At 41.1% G+C, this 13,904-nt stretch overlaps 1 protein-coding gene across 8 annotated transcripts in view; it reads left to right on the forward strand.

Annotated features, from left to right (window-relative positions):
• LOC112668723 (myosin VIIA and Rab interacting protein) overlaps window positions 1-13,904 on the forward strand; it is a 368,414-nt gene that overhangs the window by 54,891 nt on the left and 299,619 nt on the right. For 7 of the 8 annotated variants that reach the window (XM_025461205.3, XM_049100129.1, XM_025461204.3 and 4 more), the window contains exon 2: window positions 2,964-3,107. The exons of the other annotated variant lie outside the window; for it this stretch is intronic. In XM_025461205.3, coding sequence (XP_025316990.1) covers window positions 2,998-3,107 — 110 coding nt within the window. In that variant the 5' untranslated portion in view covers window positions 2,964-2,997. The remainder of the gene's footprint in view (window positions 1-2,963; window positions 3,108-13,904) is intronic. 8 annotated transcript variants of the gene reach the window in all.

Consider the following 13,904-nt stretch of genomic DNA (forward strand, 5'->3'; position numbering starts at 1 on the left):
ACTGAGACAGGATGAAATGAAGGCTGGTGGCCCTTTGAGATTCTACAGGCCTGGCCAGTAGAGCTATCTGGCTACACACATGTGTTATCCTTCAAGAAAGAGAAGGAATATCCTGAAGGCAATTAATTTGGAGGTCCTCAGGGCTACGTCTGCCACCCACTATGGGGTGGGACTCTCTTTTCCTCAGTTACAGAGGTCCAAGCTGCTGTGGCTATACCCAGGGCCGAGGGGCTGGGATAGCCAACCTGGTTGGCTCAGAAGGTAGAGCCACTCTGCTAGGCACAGAAGAAGAGAATTATTCTTGAGTCTTAAAAATCTAATGGAATTTTTTCTGCCCTCAGACTTGCTTGAGACCCAAGACTCCTTTCTTCTTTCTAGTTTCTCCCATCTAGAATGGGAACGTCAATCCAGTGCCTCTCCTACATATAGCATTTTGGAAGCAGATAACTTGCCAGGTTTCACAGGTTTACCCCTGGAAAATAATTTTACCTCTGGATGAATATTGCTCACAGCTCACCTGTACCTAAGTTAGATGATATTTAGAGGAGATTACTTACTTAGAGTTGAAGCTGGAATGGGCTAAGACTTTTGTGGCTGCTGGGATGGCCTGAATATATATTACATGTGAGAAGACATGAATTTCGGGAACCAAAACATGAAAGGTTGTGGTCTGAGTTGTGTCACTCCAAAATGTTGAGGTCCTAATTCAAATTGTGACTGTATTTGGAGATAGGATATTTAAAAAGAGAGTTAGGTTACAATGAGGTTATTAGGGTGGACCAGAATCCAGTATTACTGGTGCCCCTATACTAAGAAATTTAAGGGGCACCTGGGGGGCTCAGTCAGTTAAAGTGTCTTCCTGTGGCCCAGGTCATGATCCTACGGTTCTAGGATCAAGCCCCACATCAGGCTCTCTGCTCTGCAGGGGTCTGCTCCTCCCTCTCCTTCTGTGCGCGTGCGCGCACTCTCTCTCTCTCCCTCTCTCTCTCAAGTAAATAAATAAAATTTTTAAAAAAGAAAGAGATTTAGACATTGACATGTACAGAGGGAAGACCATGTGAAGACTTGGGGAGAAGATAGCCATCTCCCAAGGCAAGGAGAGAAGCCTCAAAAGAACCCAACTTTGTCAATACCTTGATCTCAGACTTCTAGTCTCCAGACCTGTGAAAAGATTAATTCTGGTGTTCAAACCACCTAGTCTACGGTACTCAGAAGATTAATTCTGAGTTCAAACCACCCTAGCCTATAGCAGCCTTGGCAAACTAATATACCTACCTATATGGCAGTACTACTCTGTCTTAATTAATGTAGCTTTATAATAAAGACCTTCCATAATAAGTAAAGGTAATGAGAGTGGATGTTCAAGCCATGTTCCTGATCTTAAGGGAGAGCATTCAGTCCTTTTTTTTTTTTAATTGCTGCACTTCTAGTTTGTTTGTTTGTTTATTTATTTAAATGTTGTTAGTTAACATACAGCAATATTGATTTCTGGAGTAGAATTCAGTGATTCATCACTTATATGCAACACCCAGTACTCATCACAAAGAATGCCCTCTGTCATCATTGAATATGATGTTAATTTTAATTTAGATTTTCTTTTGTTCTTTTTCCTGAAAATGCCCTTTATATAATGGAGGAAATTTCCTTGTAGTTTTAGTTTGCAGAGGGCTTCTGTCATAAATGGGCATTGATCATATGATTTTTTCATTTTGTTCTGTGAATGTGGTGAATTACACTGGTTGAGTTTTGAATGTTGAACTAATCTGGAATTGCTTAGAAAATCCACTTAGTCATCATATATAATAATCTTTTTGGAATCTTGCTGGATTGGTTCCACTAATACTTTATTGAGGATAGTTGCATTTGTGTTTATGATGGTTGTCAGTTCTAGGCAATTTTCCAGAATTGTGCATTTTATTTTATACCTGGGTGCAGCCATTCATTTAAAATCACTTTTAAAAACATAGTTTCCCATAATTTCTAGGTAAGCACTGCTGGAAGTGCTCCTTTAAAATACTATCTTTTCTACTGCTGAGAAATGGCTAAATAAGGTTATTTTACTATATTTTCTCCTTTTGCAGAACAGAGTTTATCGATTTCTAGTTTATATTTTATGGCCACATGATGAAAATTAAAGGAATATAGTATATATGGGATATTTAAAAGAGTATTATAATTTATTTTATTTTGCAATTATTACAATACTTAGAATTTAAAACTGCAAGTCACAAAAATTTAGAATTTTTGGATCCTGTCTTTGGCATTTTGTGGTAATCCACACTAGCCCTCTGTATGCTTCATTGTGTTGAAAAAAAGTGATTTATGATTTTTTTTCTAACTTAAGCATTGGGTGGGATGAATAAAACTGGCAGATACTGTTACCTTCTCTCTTTCTCTGCAGCCTTGCCAAAATTGTCTGTAAATGTTTATTGACTATGAGAGCAGAGCAAGATACTACCTTAGCTCAAGCTGTATTAATTCTGTGTTAATAACAAAATGGAGGAGATACCAGGGTGGTTCAGATGGTTAAGCATCTGCCTTTGGCTCAAGTCATGATCCCCAGATCCTGGGATCGAGCCCTGCATTGGGCTCCTTGCTTAGTGGGGGAATCTGCTTCTCCCTCTGTCCCTGCTCATGTGCTCTCTCGCACTCACTCTGTCTCTCAAATAAATAAAATCTCTTTTTTTAAAAGATCTTATTTATTTATTCATGAGAGATGCAGAGAGAGAGACCGAGACATAGGCAGAGGGCTCCTCACAGGAAGTCTGATGCAGGACTTGATCCCTGAACCCTGGGATCATGACCTGAGTTGAAGACAGTCGCTCAACCACTGAGCCACCCAGGTGCCCCCTCAAGTAAATAAAATCTTTAAAAAACAAACCAAAAAACCAAAGTGGGTTGATTTTTGTCCCTGTAGAGCTTTCATCTTGCCCTCAATTTGTGGTCTCTCCTTGATTTCTTAGGTCTTGCATCACCATCTGTGTTTTGTATTAAATCATGGGGAGGAAGCTGGATCTGTCTGGTCTGACAGATGATGAAACGGAGCATGTTCTCCAGGTGGTTCAGCGAGACTTCAATCTTCGAAAAAAAGAGGAAGAACGGCTGAGGTGAGATGCTTCTGTTGCCCTCCTGGGTACAATGAGACAGCTTTTCCGAGAGTATTGCTTGCTGCTAGCCCAAAGTTTGAAGGCTTTATGTCACATACACACCCATGTCTGTTTACAGGAAGAATGCCCTTTCCTTTGTAGAAAGGTTCAGCTTTAGCGCTCAGCACCATGTCAGTTCAGAAATGTGACTGTTCCCACTGTGCATCAAGGTTTTCTTTGTGCAGCTCACCCCCTGCACTTTTAGCTGTACGAAGTTTGTGATGACAGTGTCTGTTGTGAGCTTGCTCTTGGCTTTAATTTTCATGTTGGCAGATATTACTGAAGAAGAAACAGAGTGTTAGGTGAACAATTCTTGAGAGAGTTATACTCACACCTGTACAGTCTTCTGCTAGAGAGCTCAGCTCCTGTGGTACAGGAAAAGAGCACTGAAGACATGGGATAGGGAAAGGGCCCACTAGACCAGGCTACAATCACCTGGCCCAGCACCACCCTCCTAATTTTATAGAGGAGGAAACTGAGGCCCAGAAAGGGGCCCTTCTGACTCTCCAGTTGGCACATCCTTGTAGAATGTTCTGGGAAATATCATTGCTGCTCATTAGGGTAGAAATATCTAAATGTGGAAGAAGTCAGGGTGATTGAAATGAGGTTATATATTGGGTCTGGGTGTTGGAACTAGATGATAAGTCATCATTAGCTGCCCTCATTCATCAGTCTGTTATCTCTCAGGATTGCATGAGTTCATCAAGACATCATTTTCTTCCTTAGCCACTGAGCTCAACACCCCAGTATTTGTAATTCTTCCCCTGACTTGGACCCTGAACAGGGCTGGGCCAGGCACTGTTGATTCTGCCTCCTGACCATCTTTCCCTGACCTTCCCTGAGTCTAGCTTTTATCACTGTCATCCTGGGCGTTGCCATAATCTATATGATCTTCTTTCTCCACTCCTCCAACTGGCCAGGGTTGTGCCACATCTGAGCCCCAATCAGGTCCTTTCCCATTCAGCTTAAAATTGGTGTAGATTGTTTTCCTTTTCCCTTGGGATACCTCAGACTTTCTGTTTCTTTACAGCATTCCTCCCTTACTAGATTAAAAGCACTGTGGTATAATAGTCTTTATTTTTTACCACGTTTTGTTTGTTTCTTATATTGTATATATTCAATATGTGCTTATTAGAGAGAAGACGAAAAAAAAAAAACACCTCTGTTAATTAAATAATTAATTGATTTGCAAACCATTTGCCTGGCACTGTTCAAGCTGTTGGGTACATGGTAAGCAAAATTATTCTTTGCTCCATGGAGTTTATATTCCAGAGCTGAGCTGATGAGTACCAGAGCCACCAATCAAGGGTGGTGACCAAGCACTTAAAATGTGGTGAGCCTGAATTGGGATGCACTGTAAGTGTAACATACACACCAGATTTCAAATTTAGTACCAAAATATATATCATGTCTTATTAATAATTTTATATTGATTTTACTTTGAAGTGCTCATGTTTTAGCTATATAAGATTAACCAAAAAATATTATAAGTTGACAATTTCCTCCGTTTCTTTTTATTTTCTTTACTATGGCTACTAGAAAATTCAAAATTATGCATATGTCTCACATTATATTTCTACTAGATAGTGCTGCTCTAGAGGGAGGAGAGAGAGAAGAAATGAACAAAAAATATGTATTTATACATATTTGATAGTGATGAGAGTCATGAAAAAAAAAATAAAACAGGGAAGGGGAAGAACCTGGTGTGGGGTGGCAGGTGCTGTTTTTCTGTGGGCTGCTCAGGAAAGACCTCTCTGGGGACATTTGGGCAAAGATCTGAAAGAAGCGAGAGAGGGAGCTGTGCTGCTATCTGGGGTGACATCAAGTATGGCAGAGGGAACCACAGATGTCAGATTTCTGACTCAAGAACATGCCTTGTGTTTTTTCTGAGGATCTAGGAGGGAGAGAGCCAGGGAAGTGTAGTATAGAATGAAGTCTCAGCAATAGTGTAAGCCCAGACCATGTAGTGAGTAGTGAATCTGTGGGAAAGCTCCGAATCTTGCTCTAGGCTGAGAAATCAGAGTTTTTAGTACAGGAGTGACATGACCTGACATCTGCTTTATAGAACATGGCTGCTCAGTGGGGAAGGCATCATAGAAAGGCAGGACAAGCAGCAGAGGAACTGATAGAGGGCAGCAGTACAGGTGAAAGGTTGTGCTTTCTCAGAGCCAGGGTGGGGTAGTGGAGTGGTAAGTGATGGTCAGATCCTGGATACATATCAGAGGTAGAGCCAACAGGACTTGCATTTCCTTATTGGGATAGGCAATGTAAGAGAGAACAGATTCAAGGAGGACTATGAGTTTTGTGGCTTGGGCGACTGGGAAAATGAAGTTGCCTTTCACTGAGTGGAGAAGACAGAAAAGCAGAGATTGGCTAACAGCTGGAACTGAGAGCTCTATTTTATGCATCTTCAACTTGAGATCATTTTTATACATCCAAGTAGAGATGTCAAGTTGGAGTTTGCATATTTGTGTCTAGAGTTCAAATGGGAAATCCAAGCCAGAGATAAAAAAATTTGTAATTGAAATGGTCACCGAAGAGCAGGAGAGTAAGCAGAGCCACTGTTTGGAATTTGTGACCATTAATTTACATTGAGACCAATTCCAGCATGGTAGTATGTGTTTCTCCTGCATTATTCAGTTTCTGTCCTCACTAGGACCATCAACAAGAAGCATGTCTCTCTCAGTTTTGTGTCCCCAGCTCTGGGCACTGGGCCTCACACATAATAGACATGCCCTAAATATCTGTGGAACAGATGGATAAATGTAGATTGTCTGTCAATCTCTATGACCAACTTTATGCATTCCTTGAAGAATCAGTCTTAATATTTTCTAAGAATCATTAAGACCATCTGTGTATCATTCTTCATCTCCTGGAAACTCAAATATGGGTAAGCCAAGAACTTATTTAGTGTCTTCCAATTGTGGACACTTGCCTCAGCTCCACTGGAGTCACGTGCTGGTCTATGTAGAAAAGTTGCTTTATGGCTTGGTTTGAGGAGAAGAGTTTTAAATGCACTGAAGTTGCCATTGCAGTAGCTTGATAAGGTGGACATCATCTTTCTCTCTGGTCATGTGGTCTTAGTGGCCAGCAGTCAGTGGCTCTGCTGCAGTTCCATACAAATACATGGTCACAAAGACCTGCATGTGTTGAGGAAAGAATGATACATGAAGCCATCAGTGCCTAAAGAGGAGTGACATAGCACCTCGTCTGGTCCTGGGAGTGGATGATTTTCCTCTGAAGACAGTCATCACTACTGTCCCTCTTCCCACGGCCCAGTCAACATGCCTCCACGGGTGCCTCTCAAACTCTGATAATTTTGGCATAGGACCTTACTATTGGATACGAAGAGGTTGAGACAACACCACCTCAAAACCACTGAAATAATCAAACATTTTCCTCATCTATTGCTTGGATTTAGGGTGCATGGAAGAGTATAGGAAGCTGTATTATAGCAGGCATTTTTAAATTCTTTAATATTTGCTTTAATGAACATAAGACTCAAATGGAAGATTTTTAATTTTAAAGTTTTATATTGAATTACATGTCTTTCATTCTGGCCAACTTTTTTTTAAAATTTTAACCTAGTTTCTCTGGTGAACTTTTGTGAGGGTAGCTCTTCGGTGTAGAAGTTATGCATTGTTTCTAATGATCTTCTGTGTGGACATAAAGTGTAGTGAATAAATAGGTGACGAAAGTGTGAATTAAATGTCCTCAGAACATAAGAGATAGTGGGGCTGAAGAATTCAGCACAATTAGGTCATTGAAATGAATGCACAAAAAGAGAACTAAAAGGTGTAAAGCAGCACTATGTACTGGCATTGTCCTAGGTACTCTGCAAGTTTATGTTATTGACTCCTCACAGGAGTCCCTATAAGCTGGATCTCCGTGTTACAAAGAAGTTGGAAAACTTGGTCAGAATAGCACAGTTCATTGGAGGTAGAGCCAGGATTTTGTTTCCCAATTTCTCTCAGTAAACTGTTTCCTTTCCTTCCTTGCTACCTCCCCCACTTCCCTCCTTCCTTCCCTCCTTTATTCTCTCCTTCCTCTCCATCCTCCCCCACCCCATTCCCTCCTTTCACCTTGCCTTTCTTTCTTCCTTCTTTTTTTGTAGTTAGGATTTGTTTAAGCAGGAGATAGCCAGAAATGTTGAAAAGAGCCTGGTTTTAGAGTTTGAAAATGTGAGTTGGGGTCTTAGCATGAGCCCCAACTTTGGGAAACGCACTTAATCCTTCAATATAATTTGCTCCTATGTAAAATGGGACTAAGAGCATTTGCCCTATCTAATCCATTATGTTGTCATTATTACTGAAATAAGTGATGCATTTAAAAGTGCTCTATGAGTTGTTATTAAAGATACATGAGGATAGGTGAAAGTAACTGACATAGATAGGAAGAAAATGTTGACAGGCAGTGGAAGCACTATGATTTGGGGAAGCCGTCCAAAATGGAGAGCCAGGATGGCATCCTCATGAACTGGAGCAACGGGCAGGTAGGATGACAGTCTGCACCTTTAGCCAGGGTCTCTCTCCTGGGTTCAGGCCTGCAGAATTTGCCTCAGAGACTGCGAGCATAGGCCCTCTGGATGGCTCTCTCAGGATATCACACAGGTACCTCAGTCTGTCATGCCCAAACAGTGCCCTCTCTCGAGGTATCAAGGGATAGAAATTCATAGACCCTGGCCTGACTTTGCAGACCAGCTGGCTCACTGGCCTTCAGCAGGAGGAGCCCCAGGCTTCGGTAGGGCCTTTGGGATCATAGATACACCCAGGTGGTCCCATATGATTTAGGGTACGCTGGACAGATTTAAAAAAAAATAATGGCGGGGCACCTGGGTGGCTCAGTCAGTTGAGGATCTGCCTTTGGCTTGGATCATGATCCTGGAGTCCCTGGATCAAGACCCGTGTCGGACTCCCTGTTTGTCAGGGAATCTGCTTCTCCCTCTCCCTCTGCCCCTGTTCATGTGCTCTCTAACTCACTCTGCCTCTCAAATAAATAAAATCTTAAAGAAAAATAATGGCACATTTTAAGTGGAAGTTTTGGTTCTCTCCTCACTTTATCCCTAGGTTAAAATGCCTTGGGCCTGCTTGAGTTGTGAAGAACATAGTCTGGCTTGGGTTTTCATTTTCAGTTGAGAGCTCAAAGTAACCACCATTGTATTTTTGTATAGAATTACATTTTTGTTTTTCAAGATGCAATTCACATAAAGTTAAACGTACATAGCTAACATGTATAGTAAAGTTTGACAGATATATACACAAATGTCACCAACATTCCCATGAAGATATAGAACACGTCCATCATTACCAAAAGCACAATTAGGTCATTGAAATGAATGCACAAAAAGAGAACTAAAAGGTGTAAAGCAGCACTATGTACTGGCATTGTCCTAGGTACTCTGCAAGTTTATGTTATTGACTCCTCACAGGAGTCCATCCAGTCAGTCTTCATGCCTCAGTGGTAGCAAGTGTTTTGATTTCTATCTCACTCTTTAGGATCTGCATTTTTTTTCCCTCAGTATGATGCCTTTGAGATTTGTCCATGTTGTGATGTGCATCCACAATTAGTTCCTTTTTGTTACTGGGTATTGCTCTATGGTGTGTTCCATGCTGCCACAGCTTGCGGACCCATTCTCCTGTTATTAATTGTCTTTGTAATTAATTATTAATTACAGGTCTTTGTGTGGACTATGTTTTCATTTCACTTGAGCAAATTCTTAGAGTTAGAATTACTAGGTCTTTGGGAGCTACACCTAAGTAGAAAGTATAACAAAACCACTGTGTGTCCACACCAGTTATAGCAACTATCAGCATCCAAAGCCAGTTGCAGACATAGTGTTGTTTTACCTCAACAACAATACTTCATTATGAATCTCAGAGAAAGCATTGTCTTACATAGCATAATGCATTTTAATAGCTAACAAAGTTAAATAATTCCTTAATGTCCTCTAATATCCAGTAAATATATCCAATGGTCTTTTTAAAAAAGTCTTTTCACAGTGAATGTCTTCAAATCAGAATGGAAACAGTATCCACTCATTAATTTAACCATTTTGAATTGAAAGTCAATTTTGTCATGACTTCTGACTTAAATCAGAAAGCAAGAGTGGTACTGGATGTCTGTGGGAATAGTTTTGACTTGTTGTTCTTGTAGTCAGGCAGAGTTAGAGATGGGGCTTAGTTTGTTTTGCTTTTTAAGAGAGAGTGAGTACAAGTGAGGTGGGTGTGGGTGGGCAGAGGGAGAGGGAGAGAGAGAGAACCTCAAGCAGACTCACTCTCAGTGCAGAGGCTGACACAAGGCTTGATCTCATGACCTGAGATCAAGACCTGAGCCCAAATCAAGAGTCGAATGTTCAACTGACTGAGCCATTCAGGCACCCCTGGAAGTTAATTTTGTTGTATTTTTCCTCTAAGAAGTTCCTTTTTTATAATTTGTTCCATTGGCCTCCCTTTAAATAGTGAAGCATTTTTATAATCCATAACTTATGTGTTCCTTTTTCTTTCCAAAAACCATGTATTTAGATTGGTAGGATATTTTAGCACATGCAGAAGGGACAGCACTATTGTCATGGCAGGTGAGTGGAGAAAAGCACTGTGGGAAGTGTTGTAGCTACCTTTTTTTTTTTTCTAGAACTCCCAGGGAACAGTGAGAAGAGTCCTGTTCTCCACCCCCATTCCTGCCCCCACAGCTTATAATGGGGACAGTCACATCACAACAAGGAATGTATATATCAACTTCTGTGTATATGCACACTCATAGGTCTTACTATATAATGTGATTCTGTGGACCCCGTATCATTAATATTATGTGCTTTCCCAGCACTGGAGATACAGGGTGCTGAACATGTAATCCCATTAAAGCCTATATATAGAGTGGGACTGTTTGGGGAAAGATCAAGGACTGGACAGGCCTGAGAATGGTAGACATGCAGTATCAGACAGTGGGAGAGGAACTTATGTACAAGTTTAGTAGAGTGAGTGCTGATTGCATTTCTCCAAGATACAAAACAGCATTAAAGCTATTGATAGAGGATGTTGGAGAACAAAAGACATGTTGATTCCTGCTCCCACCTCCAGGGACCTAATCTAATCAGGTAAATGTATAGAAATACTCATTATTCTTGGTTAATTTTATTCCTTGTTTTTCTTTTTTATCAGATTATTTCATGCAAATAGTAAAAAGCAAAGTGGTGAAGAAGACCTTATAATGAAAAGTACATGTCCCCTGCTCCCTGTTGATACATTTCAAAATGTTGAAATGTTTTGTTCTTAGTTCTTGGTCTTCCTGGCATTACCTCTGTAAACCTGAAAAGCATTCTTATGTTGCTCTTTCTTGATTAATTAATTTTATATGTTCTTTTAGTTCTCTGCTCTGAATGATTAGGGTTTTGCTCACTTGCTACCATTACCTCTTGTTTCTTGATATTTCTTGTATTATTTTTGGCTTGGTTTTCTGTTAGTCATCTTTCAACCTTAAACAATATACAGAAACCTTTGAGTCTCATTCCATCAACTTTTGCTATTCCTTCCTGATTCTGATAGTGCAAATGTGCATATTGGCACCCCTGCCTTCCCTCTACCCCTCCTTCCACTCTCTTTATCTCACATCTGTCCCTGCAGTACCTTTACTCTTACATATCCAAAGTTGAGGGCATTCAAAGGCTTTTCTGCAAACATATTTGAGCCTCTCTGGTTTTTTTCAGAAGTTGACTCTAATGTTGAAAATCAATAAGCAGCCCTGAAGTAATTATGATTGAACATATTGTTGTGCTCCCTCCTTCTTTTTTAGAACTTCACTGAAATCTGTAGGTGGCTGATTGTTCTCCTCCTTTTCTCTTTACTTTTATAAATTAATTGCACTTTTATTTCTTTGCTGTCATTTTGAAGTAGTCTTGGGAAGGAGGAGAGGCTGCTAAGTGTTTGCTTGGTCTGTCATCTGGATTTGCTAGTCAGGACTGTGAGGACCCTGGGGAAGATACAGATATGAAGAGCACTCCAGCATGCAACATGAACCCTCTTGGTCAGACAGATGTGGGTGTGAATCCTTCTACCATTTCTTATCTTAGGCTTGTTACCCAGCCTCTGAGCCTTGGAGGTCAAAATGAGTCCAGAAGAGGCCGGTCATTGCTGTACATGAACATTGTCCTATCCTCAGGAAAGTTGACATTTTTGGAAAGTGCCCTGACTTTCACTTTACCTCTGTGGATAGAGCCTCTGGGGAGAAGGCAACCCATGCAATGGACCCTGTTTTCACTGTCTTAGATCCGTCCCCAGGTTTCATAATTCCAGGCATCAGTGATGCCCCCGTAGAGACACACCCTCTAATGGATTTAAGGTTTCTACATTCAGCAATTCTTTGCTGAATTGCCCTCTCTGCTTCTAGTGTTGGTCTTTTTGACAGGGTAAACAGGGTTAGCTATATTGTATCTACACAGGACACATTATTCAATGAGAATAATAAATTAATTCATATTAAAAACTCAGGATATTCAACTATTGGCAACGGTGTGATGCAGCTGATGAAATTCATCATCAGCATATGAAGTTTCTCTCTTCCTTTCTTCCCTCAGTTATGCAACTCTTAAAAAATCTTTATAAATTAGAAAAAAATAGCTAGATGTATATGTTGCATTGAAGGCCATGCTATTCTAAAAGTCTTACCCAACCACTTTATTTCTTAGAATTTGAGTTTCTGGGGACAGTGGGAGTGTGGGAACCCCAGGCAGGATTGTTCTAGTATCTATAGCAGCTCTGAGGCTGGCAACAGGCACTCATGGAAGTTTTGGACCAGCCAGGATTTTGATGACATCCTTTATGGCAGCAATAAAACCTTAAGGGGAGGAGTGAGGCCGTGATTGAGGAAGAAGTGCTAAATATAGCTTCTGTAGGCAGACTGCAGACAGACCACCATAGTGCAGTATGGCTGAGGGTGGGGATGGCCAAGTCTTGGTGCCTTCTTTGATGGACTCCCATGCTTCCCGAGTGACTCAGATCCAGGAGGCCTGGCATCCACTGAAGCATGCCAGTCTCCTTGTGGTAGCCCACAAAGGGCACGGCCACAGGCTTGCATATTGTCTCTACTCAGGGGCTGTGTTTGCTTTAGTATTGGGCACTTGGCTTCGTGTTCCCTTCTCTCCATCTGCCTTTCTGTGTTTCTGGCATACTTAATTGTAAGAACTTTTTTCTTCTGTAATGTAGCATATCATGATGTTCTGTTAATGTCTGCTCAGATAAATAGATTAAATCAGTAAAATAAATAAATGAAATGTCTTCTGTATGGTGGAGATGGAGAGTATTCACCAAATATCTCATGTGTTCTTGCACATTTCCCAGCCTCCGCTGCAGTTAGGTCAAGGCCTTGTAACTAGGTCCAGCCAATAGGCTGTGGGAGAAAGGGTATGTATCATTGCTAGACCAAGGCATTTAAAAGCTAATATTCCTCCCTACCCTCCTGCCTGCTGTGGGGGCCATGGAGGCCTCATGTTAAGACATAGCATCACCAGATGGATGGAGCCTGATATCTAAGACATTCAGTGGAAGAGTTTCTGATGACCAGCAGGGGATTTCATTTCACAAGGAAATAAACTTTTGTTGGGTTAAGTCACTGAGGCCTTGGGGTTTACTTGGTATAGCAATCAATATACTCTTGTATTCTTTGACTAATAGTTTCTGGGAGCTCAGAGGGACCCAAGTATTCATTATACCCCATCTTGGCTGCTGAAGAAGCAGGCATGGAAGTGGTAAAGTCTGGCCAGGACCTGAGGTTCCTGATGAAGGGCTCCTGGTCTTCTTCTTCCATCTAGCCCCTGATGTAGTAGAAGATACCATGGAAAGATCTCCAGATGCACAGTAGAATCATAGTTGTACCCTATGATTTTATATTGTCAGGCATGTTTATAAAGTAGTTTTAAAAGTGACTGTTAATTACAGAGTACTCTGGTGTTCAGACTGAGTCCTGAAGGTATTTATGAGAAGGCCACAGTCTTTAAAATTTCTCATTGAATACATGCTTGCCAGAAGCTAGTTAGCATCTGGATATCTTCCAAAGATTTGCTGGTGCTCTAGTGGACATGGTCTGTGGTGGAGCAGGGGTTAGAGGTAATGAAATGATTTCCTGTAACTGCAACTGGCCATTAATTGTCAGGGTTTGCTGAACTGCCAGTGTACTTAAGCTTACCACAGACTGTGGGGCTGGGCTGGGCCAGGCCAGGGGAAGGAAGGGAGGGAAGGGGCGAGATGGCGGTGGCACAGCACTCCCTGCCTGTTTTTTTCTGAGAGGCTTGGTGATGATTGTATGCAAGCTTCCAACCCCCCACCCCCCTTCCCTGTGTTAAGGAAGGAGAACCAAATACATCTGGGGACTTGCTTCTTGCTGCCTTGATGGTCTCAATTGCTTACTCGCTAATAGGACCTGCAATGCTTTGCCACCTGGGGTGAGGGCAGCATTCCACCTCCCAAGAATCAGGTCTAAGAGTTGTGAAGAAATAAGTCAGAGCTGTCAGGCGTGTAGAAGAACTATGGTAAGAAAGTGAAGTACATCCCCGAACTAGACATAGTTTGTTTCTAGTCTGTTATACAGACACACCTTTGAGGATTAATCACCATTTTTCTTAAGAAGAAAGAACACAGTGCTTTTAATAAAATGAGTTAGTGATCTTTCTTCATTCAAAATTCATTTTAATTTTAAACAAATTAAAATTTTATTATAAGAACTTAATTTTTCAAGAAGTTTCTTTTTCACGGAGTAAAATGCCTTTGT

Source organism: Canis lupus, chromosome 23 (assembly GCF_003254725.2).
Source record: "Canis lupus dingo isolate Sandy chromosome 23, ASM325472v2, whole genome shotgun sequence".
Classification (NCBI taxonomy): Eukaryota; Metazoa; Chordata; class Mammalia; order Carnivora; family Canidae; genus Canis; species Canis lupus.